This window comes from Neovison vison, chromosome 11 (assembly GCF_020171115.1).
Source record: "Neovison vison isolate M4711 chromosome 11, ASM_NN_V1, whole genome shotgun sequence".
In the NCBI taxonomy this organism is placed as follows: Eukaryota; Metazoa; Chordata; class Mammalia; order Carnivora; family Mustelidae; genus Neogale; species Neogale vison.
Window position 1 is genome coordinate 82,073,205 of NC_058101.1, and position 18,071 is coordinate 82,091,275.

Here is an 18,071-nt window from a genome sequence, read left to right on the forward strand (position 1 = left end):
ACCCCCTCACTTTAAATCTGGAGGTGTCTTTGCGTCTAAATTGAGTTTCTTGTGGACAGCATATTGATGGGTCTTGTTTTTTAATCCATTCTGATTCCTTATGTCTTTTGATTGGAATATTTAGCCTTTACATTCAAGATAAGATATGAATTTAGTGCTATTGTGTTGTCTGTAAGGTAGATTGTTACTGTATATTGTCTCTGCCTCCTTTCTGATCTGTTAGTTTTAGGCTTTCTCTTTGCTTAGAGGAACCCTTTAAGTATTTCCTGTAGGGCTGGTTTGGTCTTCACAAATTCTTTTAGTTTTTGTTTGTCTTGGAAGCTCTTTATTTCTCGTTCTATTTTCAATGACAGTCCAGCTGGATATAATATTCTTGGCTGCATATTTTTCTCATTTAGTGCTTTGAATATATCATGCCAGTATATCATTCCTTTCTGGCCTGCCAGGTCTCTGTGGATAGGTCTGCTGCCAGTCTAATATTTCTACCATTTTAGGTTACAGACCTCTTGTCCCGAGCTGCTTTCAGGATTTTTTCTTTGTCACTGAGACTTGTAAGTTTTACTATTAGATGACGGGGTGTAGACCTATTTTTATGATTTTGAGGGGGTTCTCTGTATCTCCTGCATTTTGATGCTTGTTTCCTTCCTTGAATTGGGGAATTTCCTGCTATAATTTGCTCCAATATCCCTTTTAACCCCCTCTCTCTTTCTTCTTCTGGGATCCCAATTATTTTAATACTGTTTCATCTTGTGGTATCACTTATCTTTCAGATTCTCCCCTCATGATCTAATAGATGTTTATCTCTCTGTTTCTCAGCTTCTTTATTCTCTATTATTTTGTTTCCTATATCACTAATTCTCTCTTCTGCCTCATTTATTCTAGCAGTAAGAGCCTCCACTTTTGATTGCACCTCATTAATAGCTTTTTTAATTATATCTTAGTTAGATTTTAACTTTTATTTCTCCAGAAAGGGATTCTCTGATATCTTCTATGTTTTATTCAAGCCCAGCTAGCATTTTTATAATTGTCATTCTGAACTCTAGTTCTGACATCTTACTAATGTCCGTATTGATCAGGTCCCCAGCTGTCGGTACTGCCTCTTGTTCTTTTTTTTTTTTTTTTTTTTTTTTTTTGGTGAGTTTTTCTGCCTTGACATTCTGTCCAGAAAAGAAAAGAGTAGATGGATGAGAGAACAAAATGCTAAAAGAGTAACAACGACCCCAGAAAAGTATACACTAACCAAACAGAAGAGACTTGAATCTGGGATGAAAAGAAAGGAAAAAAATATGTATCTGTGATTAGGATGGTGAATAGAACAGAGCCACGCACTTGATTTTCAGTGTATTTTGGTCTGTTAGAAGAAAATGCCTCCCAAAATGTTAAAGAAAAAAAAAAAAAAATATATATATATATATATACACACACCCATATATATATACATATATATGGGTAAACATGATGAAGGGATGAAATATGACTGTAAAGATGAAAACTAAAAAACATTTTAGGGGCACCTGGGTGGCTCAGTCATTAGGCATCTGCCTTTGGCTCAGGTCGTGATCCCAGGATCCTGGGATTGATCCCCGCATCGGTCTCCCTGCTAGTGGGAAGCCTTCTTCTCCCTCTCCCACTTCCCTGGCCTGTGTTCCCTCTCTTGCTGTGTCTGTCTGTGCCAAATAAGTAAATAAAATCTTTATAAAAATAAAAGAAAAAGAAAATTTAAAAAGGTTTTAAAAAAGGAATAAGATAAGCTGGTTGAAAAAAGAGAAAAGAAAAATGAAAGGAGAGAATGTGATCAGGCTAGAGACTAGAACAAAACCATATGTTAGATTTAGGGTATATCTGTTAGAAGAAACTATATCCCAACATTTTAAAGAAAGGAAAGCTTATATGTGTACAAAAAAATAAGGTTAAATACAATGAAGGGATAGACTATGACTATAAAAATAAAAATTAAAAAAGTTTTTTAAATGGTATTGATAAGACAAAATAGGTAAAATAGTTTAAAATAGGAAAGAGGAAACATTCAAAAAAATAGAAAAAGAAAAAAATAACCAAAATTTTAAAAATTTGACTTTTAAAGACTACAAAATCATGGGAGAAAAGCCATGAATTCTATGTGCTGTATTCCCCTAGCTCTGGTGTTGCGCTGTTCTCATTGATCAGTAAACTTGGTCTTGGCTGGATGCTCTCGCTGATCTTCTGGTGGAGGGGCCTACTGCAGGGATTCTCAAATGTCTTTGCCTGAGGCAGAATTGTATCGCTCTTCCCTGGGGCCAGGCTGAGTACTCTGCTTGGGTTTGCTCTGGTAGTCTTTTTGCCTTAAAACTTTCTGTACAGCTTTGGAGGATGAGAATTAGGATGGCAGCCTCCCAGTCTCCAGCCCTGGAGGAGCCAAGAGCTTCACCCCCTTCACTGAGCCATCAGAGTAAAGCAGTCAATCAGTCCTTGGTTTGAAACCTTCCTTGGTCTCCAGCCGCACTCTGAGCTCACCCAGCCTTTGACCAAGAGTTTCTATCTCTGGCACACAGCCCCAGTTGAAGTCTCCAAACCCAGCAGATTCCTGCAGTGTGCCCCAACACCACCCCTCTTGGTGGAGGAAGGGGGGGTTACCCCTGGATCTGCCACTTGTGGGGTCCCTGCTCGAAGAATAGTACTCCAACTGTGCCTCGGATCACACTTTAAGGTAACCCTGAGCTGAGCGGCCCCTCCTTCACTCTGTCTCTGCAGCCGGCTTCCCCACTTGTTACTTAGGAGCTCTGCTGCACTCAGGCATCCCTGGTCTTTCTGTGACCCCATGAATCCTGAGAGCATGCTGTCCCAGTGAAGGTTCCACACCCCTCAGCCTACCCCACCCCCACTTAGCCTCTAGAGCAACGACCCTTAGCAGAGCAGACTTCTAAAAGTTCTGATTTTGTGCTCCACTGCTCTATCACTTGCTGGGAGATGACCCCTCTCCCTGTTGTCTATCTTCATGTGTTTTGCCTCAGATTCACTTCTCCACACGTCCTATCTTCCAGAAATTGGTGTCTTTTGTGTTCCTATAATTGTTGCTGTTCTTCTCTTCGATCTCCTGTTGAGTTTGTAGGTGTTCAGAATGGTTTGATAACTATCCAGCTGAATTCCTGGGACCAGAGAAATTTAGGTCTCCTACTCTTCTACCATCTTGCTCCTCCCCTTTACATATATTTTTTAATGTTTTTGTTTGAAAACATTAAGCTGTATTGGTGATAATTGCCCCACTTATCATAATTTGACATGTTCTCCAAATATGTAGAATTAATCTATTGAATTGGGAATTACTTATGTCTAATGATTTTAGAAGTATCTTTTTGTTAACAAAGTAAAATATGTTCTGTCTATAAAACTGAACAAAATGAGATAATAGGTCATTTCTTTAAAATACAAAAATAGATTTTTTTCTAATCTCTTTCAAACAAGTGAAACTTAATGTGTGAAAATAACATTATTTTATTTTTTTACTTTCTTTTGATTTTAAATCATGGCTTAAAATTTGTGATCAAAATTATATTCATCCAGTTAGGTAATATTTGCACCATTATTGACCTTTCCTATGTCTTTCTCATGTTAATTATCTTACTGTTTGGTTTATAAATACTCTTACTATCCATAAATTATCAAAGAAAATGTTTACATAAGGAAAGTGAGGTTAGGGTAAGAGAGGTGACTTTAGTTCCCATACAGACTTCTGAACCCCAATCACATTAAACTGCCTCTCAGATATGTGTATTTGCTCGCATAATATTTACATTGTGTTTTATCAGATACTAATCTCAAAATATTTTCTTTGACTTTTGCAGCATAGGATTTTACTGATGATACACCATCAGTTTCAGTAATCCTAAAGTCTTTTTAATAAGTTTGAATAGTTTAATTCACTGAATTTGTCAGCATTACTGTAAAAATATTTCAGAATATATTTACTACTGTGGTCATAAACCCTCGTACCAGCTGCATCATTTTTAGATACTGAAAAGAATACTTTTGGTGTGAGAGACAGACATGACTGCATTCATAGGAACTAAAATTTTTATATCCTGAAAACCATGACTTAATTTCTTTGTGCCTTAATCTTACTCATCTATAATGTGGATAATAACTACTTAATCAGAATCTTGGTGAGAATTAATGAGGTAATAACACTTAAATAAGTACTCTAAGCAGTTTTTCACACATCAGACTTCAGTAAATGCAAACTGTGGTTATCACTGACCCATAAATAGGATAGATTGATCCATCATATAATTATTCATAGGCAAAGTTTGTACCAAATTAAAATCTAAAATGGAGCTCAGAGGGACCCACAGATATCTGTCATGTCTTCAGAAAATTAACTCATATTAATTAACCAAATTAAATATATGTGAATGTAATAAAATATGTCAGTGTTATAAAGAAAGCTTAACTCATGTTTTAGAAATAGCATATTTTATAAGCCCCTAAAAAATTTCCAAAAATCTTTAGATCATACGTGTTTACTGATGACACAGCATCAGTATCAGTATTCCTCATGTCTTTTTAAAAAGTGTGAGTAGTTATTAGAAAAATATATTGTTAGGAACCATCCTGATGAGATATAAATAATTCTTCAAAATATTCTATATACATAAATCATACTGTTTCCGAAGTAATTTAAATGTTAATTCAACTAAGTTTCCCTCACAAAGTAATTTACTTAGTACTGAAATATGTGCAACATAAAAATAGTCTTCTGTTTATAAAACAAAAGTGCCTTCAAAGTTATTAGTTATATTTTTAGTGTGTAACTCAGTTTTTCTCTTAAAGTGCTCTATGGCAGGAGTTTTCAAAAGGTGGTGTTCAGAGAGTCTGCAAGGTCAAATCTAACTTTCATACTTACGGTTTTCTGTTTGCTTTTTTCATACTCATTCTCTCATGAGTATACAGTATTGTTTTACAGAGGCTAACAATATGTAGCAACACAGCAGATTGAACGTAGAAGTAGATACGAGAATCTAGCTATTTTCTGTTAACCAGACATTAAGGAAATTTGCAAAAATGTAAAATACCATTCTTCTAAAAAATTTTCAGTTTTGGAAAATATACTTATTTTTCGTAAAATGTGTTACTTATGTCAACTTGTAATGCCCTCAGTTATTATCTTTAATGAGATTAGTAAATATTTTGAAATTTTCCCAGTTTTCACTTCTAATATTGATAAATTTTGAGAGACACTCACTCCCACCACTATCACGTTATTGACTCTTTAAAATACCATGTGTTTATTTACTTTTTATGACCTAAAAGTTACATTTATTTCTTATCAAAAAAAAGTTATATTTATTTCTTATCAAAATAATTATCCTAAATATTTCATTGGGCATTAATCATTTTTTGAGAACCTAAACAATTTGTAAATGTCTTAATTTATAGGTTGCAAGTGCAAGAAAACAGTGTAACATACAGATTTCTCGACTAACAGAAGAACTTTCAGCCCTTCAGATGGTATGTTAGAAGACTATATTGATATTTTCTCCTGAATATTGATTATTTTAAAGGCCAGGATACATTTTAATGAATCTTGTAATGGGCATTCTTATTCATTTAGATGATACTTATTAAGCCAGGAATTGGACTAGATGTTTGGAGAAGAGTAAAAATCAAAATAAACATGTGTTACCTGCAATCTTGGAACTTATGGTCTAGCAGGAAAGATGGATGGCATTTACCACATTTTACTACAATTACTTTTTTTAACAAAGAACACACAGAATGCTATTGAAGCACCCATCTGCAACTGCTACCATATGCCAGGTTCATTTGGGAGATGAGGGGGAAAGAAAAAGTATATATGACAATGGAAAAGAAGAAAGACAAGCTACCCAAAAGAAATGAGTACTGAAGGATAAATAAAGAGAAAAGAAAAGAGTACTTGTATGTCTAGAGGTGAAATTAAATATGTAAATTTAATAATAAGATTTGATGAAATGGAATTTAATAGCTTTGCTTACAGGGAGAATAAAAGTACAAGAATTTTCAGAGATTAGGAAGATGTTTTCAACTTCACAAACTCTAATATTTTCTGAATCTCTATATCGCTTTTAATCTTGATGGTAAAACTTAGCAGTGAATTATGTCTTGTAATAAATATGTTACATTATGTTCTCTTTCTCTATCTCCTGTCTACCTGTCTCCCTCCTTCCCTCTCCCTTTCTCTTTCTTCATAAAAATCTTAACTTTCCAATTAGATTGTAAATACCTCAGAGTAGAAGAGTCGTATGCCTCCTTTTATTTTCCCCATGACCTAGCCTAGTCTTTTCACAGCATGTTTTTTAATATTTATTGACTGATATTTAAAGAACTCTGAAAGAAGGAGCATATTTTCCACATTCTACAAACTCTGAAATGTACATGATGAGACTTTTGTCTATGTGTATAGATCCTGATCGTAATAGAATAAGAAACAGTGTTATTTTTTGTTTGCTTAATGTCATCTGTTTTAAGGATGGAGGAACATTAACTAAAATTAATGGGATGCTGTGTGGCCAGTTAGTCATGTCTAATTATTTGTTGTTTTTCAGTTTTGCTTCCTCTTCTGTCACCTTGCTGTTTTGCTTTTTCTCTTATGTGAACTGATTTAGCTATCAGCAGATTCACAGCTTAGAAAAAGAAGATCCTACCCCAATCCAACATCATTTAATGGCTTGTAAACTCTGGAGGGACAAGAACACTCTTTCTTTCTCATTTCCCAAAGGAATGTGTGTTGGATAAGATCTGCAGAGATTTTAAGTATAATAACTCTTAACAGCCACAACCAGAGTTATATAAACTCACTTCAAAGCAAAAAATTTTCAATTTATTATGAAGTATTTCTTACAATTTATAGTAAAACAATTGTAATCCATAGCTAAGACGGATTTTTCTTTTTTTTTTTTTTAAAGATTTTATTTACGTATTTGACAGAGAGATCACAAGTAGTCAGAGAGGCAGGCAGAGAGAGAGAGAGAGAAGCAGGCCTTCCACTGAGCATAGAGCCTGATGTGGGGCTCGATCCCAAGACTCCGAGATCATGACCTAGGCCGAAGGCAGAGGCTTAACCCACTGAGCCACCCAGGGGCCCCTAAGATGGATTTTTCTAAAGATATTAAGTATTATCTGATGTCATATTGATTCCATGGGGAAAACTGTACTGATTAAATTGAAAAGTATATTCAACTACTTTAAAAAGCAGATTTTCTCAGGTAACTCAAAAACTCAGACTATGGTTTGAGACATAATAACCTGACATCAGCTTTTGACATATTCTTACGTACCAATTTTACCACCTGAACCATAAAGATGAAGTCAAGGAGAGAAGTTAAGCATACTTCAGCTAACCCAAAACTAAGTTATGCTGGTAGGAAGAAGAAAAACTTGTGTTTTAGGTTATTGCGCAGATTTTTTGATAGATTTAAGAAAAGGCCAGAGCCAGTCTAGTCACATATCTCCCTTGGAAAGTAGCATAAATTTTACTTTCTCCTACAGGGTACAATTTCTTCTAAGAATACTCAAGGTTTTAATTCTGCCAACTAACAGAGATTGCTGTTAATCTACAACAAATGAGTAAGAAGATTGGTTATTAATTTTATACAAGTTAAATGAAAAGTCATTATGATCTTTTTTGGATCGGTGAATTAAAAAAAAATTTTTTTTTAATTTTGAATCTCCACATCTGTAGGTATTTAGATATCTTTTTGTTATTTTCTAATCCAGTTAAATAGATGCCACAGATTATAATCTGTATGATATTGATTCTTAATATTTTTTATGATTTTCTTTATGGTAGACTATAGGGTATGATTTTGAAAATACTCTATGTGTATTTGAAAAAATATTTAGTATCATTTGATCATATCTTTCCCAAAAGATAGGAATATTGGTGGGTATTAATAGCATATATCCATGAAAACCTTTAATAATAGTAATTTTAAATGTTTGCTTTGGTATTACAGTGAATTTTTAATAGAATTAATGTATGTCTGTAAAGGTTTCAATTTACTGTCTTATTTTAACTTTGTTATATGAGGTTAACCCAATATTCTTTCAGTTGTCATTTATCCATGGAATGGTGGATTGGGTAGAGAGAGATGCATAATGTATTTATCACAAACCTTTCTTTATATATCATTTACCAGTTTCAGAAGTGGGATCCAACCTTGTTATTAATACCTATATTAAAAATCATATGAGAATCATATCAATAGCTGCAGAAAAAGCATTTGACAAAATCTAACCCCCATTCATGATAAACTCCCAGTACACTAGAAACAGAGGGGAACTTACTCAACTTAGCAAAGAATATCTACAAAAAGCCTATAGCTCTGAAACCAAAGCTTTCCCAGTAGATCAGGAACAAAGCAATCATATGCCCTCTCACCACTGCTTTTCAGCGTCAAGCTGGAAACATTAGCTAATGCAATTTGACTGAAAAAGGAAATAAAAGTTGGGAAGGAAGAAATTTGTTTGCAGATGACATGATTGTCTATGTAGAAAACAAACCAAAAAAAGAACCAAAAAACATGGAACAAAGAAGCAATTTTGGCATACAAGGTTGTAGGATACGGAGTTAATACACAAAAGGAAATTGTTTTCCCATATACTGACAATGAACAAATGGAATTTTAAATTAAAAACACGGTGCCCAACTTTTGTATCCACATGGATGGGACTGAAGGAGATTATGCTGAGTGAAATAAGTCAAGCAGAGAAAGTCAATTATCATATGGTTTCACTTACGTGTGGAGCATAAGGAATAACACAGAGGACATTGGGAGATGGAGAAGGGGGTGGGGATTTGGGTGAGCCTGGGGGTGGGTATTATGGAGGGCACATATTGTGGTGCATAAACAATGAATTTTGGAACACTGAAAAAAAAAACTGTCATTTAACTTAGTACATAAAAAGTTACTTAGTTATATATCTAGCAAAATCTATATGAGGAAAACTCTGATGGAAGATATCAATGAAGAAGTAAATAAATGAAGAGATAGTCCATGTTCATGGATAAGAAGACTCAAAGTCAAAATGTCAGTTCTTCCCAGCCTGATCTATAGATTGAGTACAATCCCAGTCATATCCTAGCAAGTTATTTTCTGGATAGTGACAAACTGACTCTAAAGTTTATCTGGAGGAAAGGCTTAGTATCCAAAATCTATATAGAACTTATCAAACTCAGTACCCGAAAACAAATAATCCAGTTAAGAAAGAGGCAGAAGACATGAATAGATACTTTTCCAAAGAAGACATCCAGATGGCTAACAGACACATGAAAAGACGCTCAGCGTCACTCATTATCAGGAAAATACAAGTCAAAACCACAGTGAGATACCACCTCACACCTGTCAGAATGGCTAAAATTAATAGCACAAGAAACAGGTGTCGGGGAGGATACAAAGAAAGGAGAACACTCTTGCATTGTTGGTGGAAATTCAAACTGGTACAGCTTCTGTGGAAAACAGTGTAGAGGTTCCTCAAAACATTAAAAGTAGAACAACGTTATGATTCAGCAGTTACAGTACTAGGTATTTACCCAAATGATAGAAGAATACATATTTGAATGGGTACATACACCTCAGTGTTTATAGCAGCATTATCAACAATAGCCAAACTACAGAAAGAGCACAAATGTCCATTGGCTGATGAATGGATAAAGAAGAAGTAGTGTGTGTGTGTGTTTGTGTGTGTGTGTGTAAATATATAGGAATGTTACTCAGCCATCAAGAAGAATGAAATCTTGCCATTTGCAACAAAGTAGGTAAAGTTAGAGTGTATTATACTAAGCAAAATAAGTCAGAGAAAGACAAATACCATACAATCTCACTCATATGGGGAATTTAAGAAATGAACGTATGGGAAGGGGGAGGAGGGAGAGAGAGAGAGAGGAAAACAAATCATAAGAGACTCCTAACAATAGAGAATGGGGCACCTAGGTGGCTTAGTTCATTAAGTGTTTGCCTTCAGCTCAGGTCATTATCCCAAGATCCTGAGATTCAGTCCCAGGTCAGGCTCCCTGCTTGGCTCCCTACTCAGCAGGGACTCTGATTCTCCCTCTGCCTGCCCCTCCCCCATGAATGCACACATGCACACACACACTCTCTCTCTCTTTCTCCCCCCATCTCTCTCAAATGAATAAAATCTTGAAAAAGAAAAAAAAAATAGAGAACAAACTGAGGGCCAGTGGAGGGATGTGGGTGAAGGATAGGCTAAATGGGTGATGGGTATTAAGAAAGGTGCTTGTTATGTTTAGCACTAGGTATTGTATGTAAATGATGAAGCACTGAATTCTACTCTTGAAACCAATATTGCACTGTATGTTACTAATGAGAATTTAAATAAAAATTCAAAAAATAATAAGTTTTAAATAAATAAATAAAGCTTATCTGGAGGGACAAAAGATCCAAAATAGCCAATATAATATTGAAGGAGAATTAAAAAAATAAAATAAAAAGACTGACACTACCATATTTCAAGAATTACTCTATAGCTATAGTAATCAAGCTAGTAGGATGTTGGTGAAAAAGAAACAGACAGATAGATCAGTGGAATAAAATATAGAATCTAGAATGGAATAAAATATAGACCCACATAAATGCAGTCAGCTAATCATTGACAGAGATGCAAAGGCAATAATACAATGGTGCAAAGAGAGTCTTTTTAACAAATGGTGCTAGGACAGTTAGACAGTTACATGTCTAAGAATGAATATGGACACAGACCTTACACCATCCACCAAAACTAATTCAAAATGGGTCATAGACCTAAATATAAAACAGAAAACTTTAAAATTCCTAGAAGATAAATAGAAGAAAATCTAGATGATTTTGGGTTTGACGATAAATTTTTGGATACAGCATCTAAGGCGTGACCCATGAAACAATTGATAAGTTGGACTTCATTAAAATGAAAAATTTCTCTGTGAAAGACACTGTCAAGAGAATGAAAATTCCAACCATAGACTGGGAGAAAATATTTGCAAAAGGCATAGCAGATAACTATTAACCAAAATATATGAAAAATTTTTTAAATTCAATAATAAGAAAACTCAATTAAAAAGTGGGCACATGTGATGAGCACTGGGTGTTCTATGCAACTAATGAATCGTTGAACACTACTCAAAAGCTAATGATGCACTATACAGTGGCTAACTGAACATAATAAAAAGAAATGTGGACCAAAGATCTTAACAGACACCCCACCAGAGAAGATATACAGGTGGCATATAAGCATATGAAAAGATGCTACACACCATATTTCACCAGGGAAATGCAAACTAAAACAATAATGAGCTGTTACTCCTTATATCACGTAGGTACCTGATACACCTATTACCATGGCCAAAATTCAGAATACTGATACCACCAAACTCTGGGAAAGATGTGGAGCAACAGGAATTCTCATTCATTGCTGGTGGGAGTGCAAAATGGTATTATAGCCACTTTTGAATACAGTGTGATGGTTTCTTACAAAACTAAATATGGTCCATATTACCATATTACCATATGGTCCAACAATTGCACTCTTCTGTATTTACCCAAAGGAGCTGAAAACTTATATCCACACAAAAACCTAAACATGAGTGTTTATAGCAGCTTTCTTCACAGTTGCCAAAACTTGGAAGCAACCAAGATGTCCACACAAATGGACAAATAAACTGGTACATCCAGACAATGGAGTATTACTCAGCACTAAAAAGAAATGAACTATCAAGCCATAAGAAGACATGGAGGAAATGAAAATGCATATTATTAAGTAAAAGAAGCTAGGCTGAAAAGCATACATACTGTGACTCCAACTGACATTCTGGGAAAGGCAAAAGTATGGAGATAGTAAAAAGATATTATGAGGGGTTTAGGAGGAAAGAGAGATGAATAAGCATAGGTGAAGCACAGAGGATTTTTTAGAACAGTGAAACTACTCTGTATGTGTGCATTGCCACTGGTGCACAAGCTGCCCTCCCTGTTTTGGGGCTTCAACAGTGTTTTGTGACCTCTGTATGATACTGTAATGGTGGATACCTGTCATTATAAATTTGTCCAGACCCATATGTACAGCACCAAGAATGAACTCTAAACTATGGGCTTTGAGTGATAATGTTGTATCAATGTAGGTTCATCAGTATCAGTAAATGTACCACTACAGTGAGGGCTCTGCATATATGGGGGCGAGAAGTATGGCAGAAATCTACAACTTCTCAATTTCCTATTAACCTAAAACTGCTCTAGAAATAGTCTGTTAATCACACAAGATGAGTTATGAACATAGGAGAAATCCCAAATTTTACACCATAAAACCACTTTCCATAGATTAGCAATTTACTGTATGAACATATAAGTTTCTGTATGAACTGTATGAACACTAAAGTTTCATTTCTTGTACACTAACAATTCTGCTCTAATGAAAGAAAATAAATTTAGATTAATCATCTGATTCGTAACATAGGGTTAAGTAACATCGGGTTAATTCATTATAATCAGAATTCATTTGGGGTCACAATTTAGAAGCTCATTTTAAAATTTAAAAACACTGATATACAGTACTCTGTAAAATAAAGTTACGCTAAAGATAATTGAATATCAGTAGTGTACTGCCAGTAAGGATGTTCATCTGAATCATAATTTACAATTGGTAGAAAATAATCACACCCATTCTCAAAAATAAATAGATAAAAACAAATAGCTATGAGAAACCAGTCATTATAATGGTTATTTTCAGTTTTACTCTCATTTGCAAAATACTAAATTTTATCAACTGATTGATATGCCTGCTTGCTCAGTTTTACTGATTAAAACCTTTTGAGCAGAAATGTTTCGTGATCCTGCTAATAAAACTTTTACTGTGTCCATTGGCTTTTTTTTTTTTTTTTTGAGAGACTGTGTAAGCTGAGGAGGGGAGGGGCAGAGGGAGAGGAAGAGAGAGGATCTTGATCAGACTTCCCACTGAGCACAGAGCCCAATGCAGGACTTGATCTCACAACCCTGAGATCATGACCTGAGCCAAGATCAAAAGTCAGATGCTTACCAACTAAGCCATTCAGGCTCCGTTTTTTGCCCCCCCATAAAAGTTTTAGACTTTAAATATCTATGTGCCTAATAAGGCCACAGGTTGTCCTCAGGGTGTTTTGTTACTGTCCAGATCTGTGTTCCTTTTTAAAATATGTGATAAGTGTAGATGAATAAAACTAATATGAGAAAAGGTCCTTATTTTTTTTTTCTCTCTGGAATCCTTCAACCTATGTCACCAATTTAGAATGTTTACTTAGAACTCCTGAGATAGGTAGCTCTTTGAAGATAAAGGTTTTTTTGTTTTTGTTTAATAATCAATATGGTCCTGCTGTATTGATAGGGTAAGTGTGGTATTCTTGTAATGGGCAAATCATTTTATTCATCCATTTTTCCTTAAGATTTTACAAACATATATATTTACAATATGAATTGAATTTATAGGAATGTGGTGAAAAACAAAGCCAAATTGAACAAGCCATTAGGGAGAAAAAAGCCGTGGAAGAAGAACTAGAAAAGGTAAAACAGAAAAAATACCTACCTACAACTCAGCTGCAAATGCTCACTATTACTCTCCACTTTCATCACACTATTTAGTAGCAACCCCTACATTGTAAGTGAGTGTTTTTATTTGAAATATATTCACAGTCAGCACTTAAATACTAGTATTGCCTGAGTACATTTCTTTGTAAGAATATCCACAGTATTTGCACTTTTTACTTAAAGGTATAAATTTTTGAAGTAGCTATATTCCTTGTTTAAACTTCATTCCAATAGTAAATTTTACTTGGTCTCCCTTCTGTTTTTAAATTTAATCCCAACTTTTATTGGGTTTAAGCTATCTATAAAAACAAGTGTATATATAACCAGAAAATTATAACATTACTCGGATTTTAACCTTTTAAAAGTGTAGATTTTCATTTCTTAAGTAGGAAAATATTATCCCACTATTTGAGAAAAAATAATGTGAAAATTCTAAGGTTTAAAATTTTATTTCTTACTTAAATACCTTTTTTATCATCAGTAAATATCCCACTCTTTTAAAATGCCTTGGGAAAAAAGGGAAACGAAACTTGTTGCAGCATATATTGTGTTTTAAGTGCTGCATTAGGAACTTTCGTAAAGTTAAGTAACTTACCCATGCTAACAAATAGTGAATGGTAGAGTCAGAATTTAATTTTCAAAGAACTACATAATATAAAAAGCATGTGACATATCTGTATTACTGACATAAAAAGATCATGACATCAAATAGTAAAAGAGTCACTTACAAAGCAGCACACAGGAAAAATATATATGTCATGTTCTGGGTAGGACCCTTATGGTCACCAGTCTCCTGTGATGTTGATCCCTTCCGAGTTACTATCTGTTATGGAATAGGGATAGATCCTATTTAGATTGCTACCTACTATATACATCATGGCTGTGATGAAGTTTTAAAATCACATGTCATAGAAAGGAACAGGCTTATTTGAGAAAATATAAAACAAGACTAAAAACAACAGGTAAAGAAAAGACACAGTTCCCTAATTCTCCCACATTCCCAGACAAGTGTGCTAAAGTCAAAGCACTGTGTCCTGTGTAAAGTAATATAAATATAATCTTTTGCAGATTTACCATGAAGGCAGAGTAAATGAAAGTGATTACAGAAAACTAGAAGAAATGCACCAAAGATGCCTGCTTGCAGAGCGTTCAAAAGATGATCTTCAACTAAGACTTAAGACAGCAGAAAATAAAATAAAACAACTTGAAATAAAGTAAGTTATTCTTTTCGATTTTCTGTTAACATTTTCAGAATTCATACACTTTCTGACAGACTCTTTACTTTTTTAAAATTGAGCTTACATATATGTTGAAAAAAGAAACTTTTCAGCACCAAATAGAAATTTTTAAGCTTATTTTTTTAAGATTTTATTTATTTATTTTACAGAGAGAGAGAGCACAAACAGGGGGAGCAACAGGCAGAGGGAGAAGGATAATCAGGCCCCCAGCTGAGCAAGGAGCCCTATGCGGGGCTTGATCCCAGGACCATCATGATCTGAGCCGAAGGCAGATGCTTTAAGCTTCTTTCTGAAAACTGATTTCATCAGGAAGAAAAGATTTAACAGTATTATGCCATTTTATTTTAAATTTCTCCTTTTTGGCAGTTAATTAGAATGCTCATAAGATTGGGTGTTTTTCATACTAACTATGCAGCTTTTATAGTAGCTTCCTTATAATTGTTTTTATACTCAGTTTATACTTACATTTCTTTTGTTACTGAATATCCAAAATAATCCATCATGTTTATTTATTACATTGCTTATTAAAATGGTAAATTTATAGTCTAGCATATCCCTTCTGAATATTTTTTTACCTTTCTCCCCCAGAGTGTTACTTAATACAATAAAACTTAATTTGAATTGCATGAAATCTTAATCTGTTACAGAATATGTTTAATAGATATTTTAAAAATAAAGAGGAATAGTGTCAGCAATATAGTGGAATGATTTGGAGGTACCCGGCCCATGTCCCTCCACAGAAAAATATATGAAAGGCATCCCTGGACAGAAGTGCCTTTATGAGAGCTTTGGGATCCAGGTAGGAGGTTAAAAAACACTGTTGGAGCCCCAAAACAGGGAGGGAAGCTTGTGCACCAGTGGCAGTGCACATTGTGGTTTTATCTATGGACCAAAACAGCCCCATCTCCCTGTGGTCCTGGCTCTGTCCCCACTTACCCGTAGTCCTACACCTGGCCCCCTCTACTAAGGGACTCAGCAGAAGCCATTCCTGTGGGTACTTCTGATAACAGGTCTGCCAACCTCAGAGCTGACTCTTGTCCCTCCAACCCAACTCTAGTTCTATCCTCCTATGGTCTGGAGGCAGTACTGCCCTCCTAGGAACCAGCCCAGTGAACTGACAGGAGTACTGATTGTTCCCCAGCAGAAGTCACATACGACAGCAGACTTAGCAAAAACCACAAGATACAGATCCAGCAGAAGCCACACTTATAGATGCTTCTGGTTACACACCCACTGACCTCAGACCTGACTACAGTCCCTGAGTCAATCTTGTGACCCAGCTTCAGTCCTACTCTACCACAGTGCAGAAGCAGTCCTACCCACCCATGGACCAGCACAGTGACATGACAGGAGCACCCTTAGGAACCCCCATGAGACACAACACCTGACTATATTCCTGAGTACATGCTTGCCAACTATGAACCTGGCAATAGCTGCATGACATGGTTTCAGCCTTGCTCAACCACAGTCCCAGAAGCTGCAACATCAGTTGTAGGACTTCGTGGGAGAAAGTCTGTGTGCCAGAATCAGTCTGTAAAGACTGGAAAAGGAATCTGCTTCTTCAGATACACAGATACCAAGAAAAGAATCTGGCAAACATGTTAACACCAAAGGAAAGTAATAAAGCTCTACTAATTGACCCAAAAGAAATGGAGTTCCATGAACTGCTTGACAAAAATTTTCAATGTTGTCTTAAAGAAACTCAATGGACTATGAGAGAAGACATTTGACTAAATGAAATCAGAAAAATGATACATGAACAAAATGAGAAGTTTAACAAAGAAATAGAAACCATTAGATCAGATGATAGGCCACAAAACAAGTCTTAGAAAATTTAAGAAGATTGAAATTATATCAAGTATGTTTTCCAGCACAATGGTATGAAACTACAAATCAATAATGGGAGGAAAATTGAAAAATTAACACACTCTTGAATGATCAATGGATCAAAAAAGAAATCAAAGGAAATAAAAAATACCCTGACACGAATGAAAATGGAAGCATAATATACCAAAACTTATGGTATGCAACAAAATCACTTCTCAGAGGGAAGTTTATAGAAAAGTTTATAACAATAAATATATATTAAGAAATCTCTCAAATAAACAACCTAACCTTACACCTTAAGAACTAGAAAAAAAAGAAAAATACTAAGCCCAAAAGGAAGGAAGTAGCAGAGATAAGAGTAGAAATAAAAAATTTTTACAATAGGAAAGATCAACAAAGCTGAGACTTAATTTTTTAAAAAGATAAAATTGACAGTCTTTTAACTAGACTAAGAAAAAAAGAAAACTCAAAATCAGAAGTGAAAGAGGGGAGACATTACAACTAATACCACACAAATACAAGGGACCACAAGAGACTACTGTCAACAATTACATGCCAGCAAAATAGATAAACTTGAAGAAATGGATAAATTCTTAGAAACACATAAATTCTTTCCAAGACTGAATCTGAAAACTAGTAAGGAGACTGAATCAGTAATTAAAAACCTCCTTGGGTTTTGGAAAAGCCCAGAACCAGATGGCCTCACTGGTGAATTCTACTAAACATTTAAAGGAGACATAAATGAGAGTGCCTTCTCAAACTCTTCCAAAAAAGTGAAGAGAGAACATTTCCAAATTGATTTTATGAGGCCAGTATTACTCTGATACCAAAACAAAGACAGTATCAGAAAGTAGAATTCCAGGCTTAATATCCATGATGAACACAGATGCAAAAATACTCCAAAAAACATACTAGCAAACAAAATTCAATAACACATTAAAAGAATCATATGCAGTTGTCAAGTGGAATTAATACCTGGGAGGCAAAGATGGTTCAAGATATGCAGATCAGTAAATGGGCTATACCACATTAAAGAATGAAAGATAAAACTCGTGATCATCTCGATAGACACAGAAAAAGCATGTTACAAAATATAACATCTATTCATGGTAAAAAAATTCTCAACAAATTAGAGAAGAAATGTACTTCAACACACAAAAGGCCATATATAACAAGCCCACAACTAACGTCATACTAAATGGGGAAAAGCTAAAATCTTTTCCTTTAAGGTCAGGAACAAGACCATGGTGCCCACTCTTGCCACTTCTATTTGGTATAGTAATGGAAGTGCTAGTCAGAGCACCCACAAGAAAAAGAAAGAAAATGCATCCAAATTAGAAGTGAAATTGACTCTGTTTACAGAGAATATGATCCTATATATTGCAAAAACCCTGAAAACCCCACCAAAAAAGTCATTTGATCTAATACATAAATTCATTAAAGCTGT

The 18,071-nt window shown here is 34.9% G+C and overlaps 1 protein-coding gene across 7 annotated transcripts in view; it reads left to right on the forward strand.

The window, feature by feature from the left end:
• Nucleotides 1-18,071, forward strand: part of SCLT1 (sodium channel and clathrin linker 1) — a 193,638-nt gene that overhangs the window by 106,411 nt on the left and 69,156 nt on the right. For all 7 annotated transcript variants that reach the window (XR_006386785.1, XM_044268234.1, XM_044268233.1 and 4 more), the window contains 3 exons: nucleotides 5,413-5,484; nucleotides 13,461-13,535; nucleotides 14,628-14,773. Coding sequence is in view for 6 of the 7 variants with exons in the window: in XM_044268234.1 (XP_044124169.1) it covers nucleotides 5,413-5,484; nucleotides 13,461-13,535; nucleotides 14,628-14,773 (293 nt within the window). In the remaining variant the exon portion in view is untranslated. The remainder of the gene's footprint in view (nucleotides 1-5,412; nucleotides 5,485-13,460; nucleotides 13,536-14,627; nucleotides 14,774-18,071) is intronic.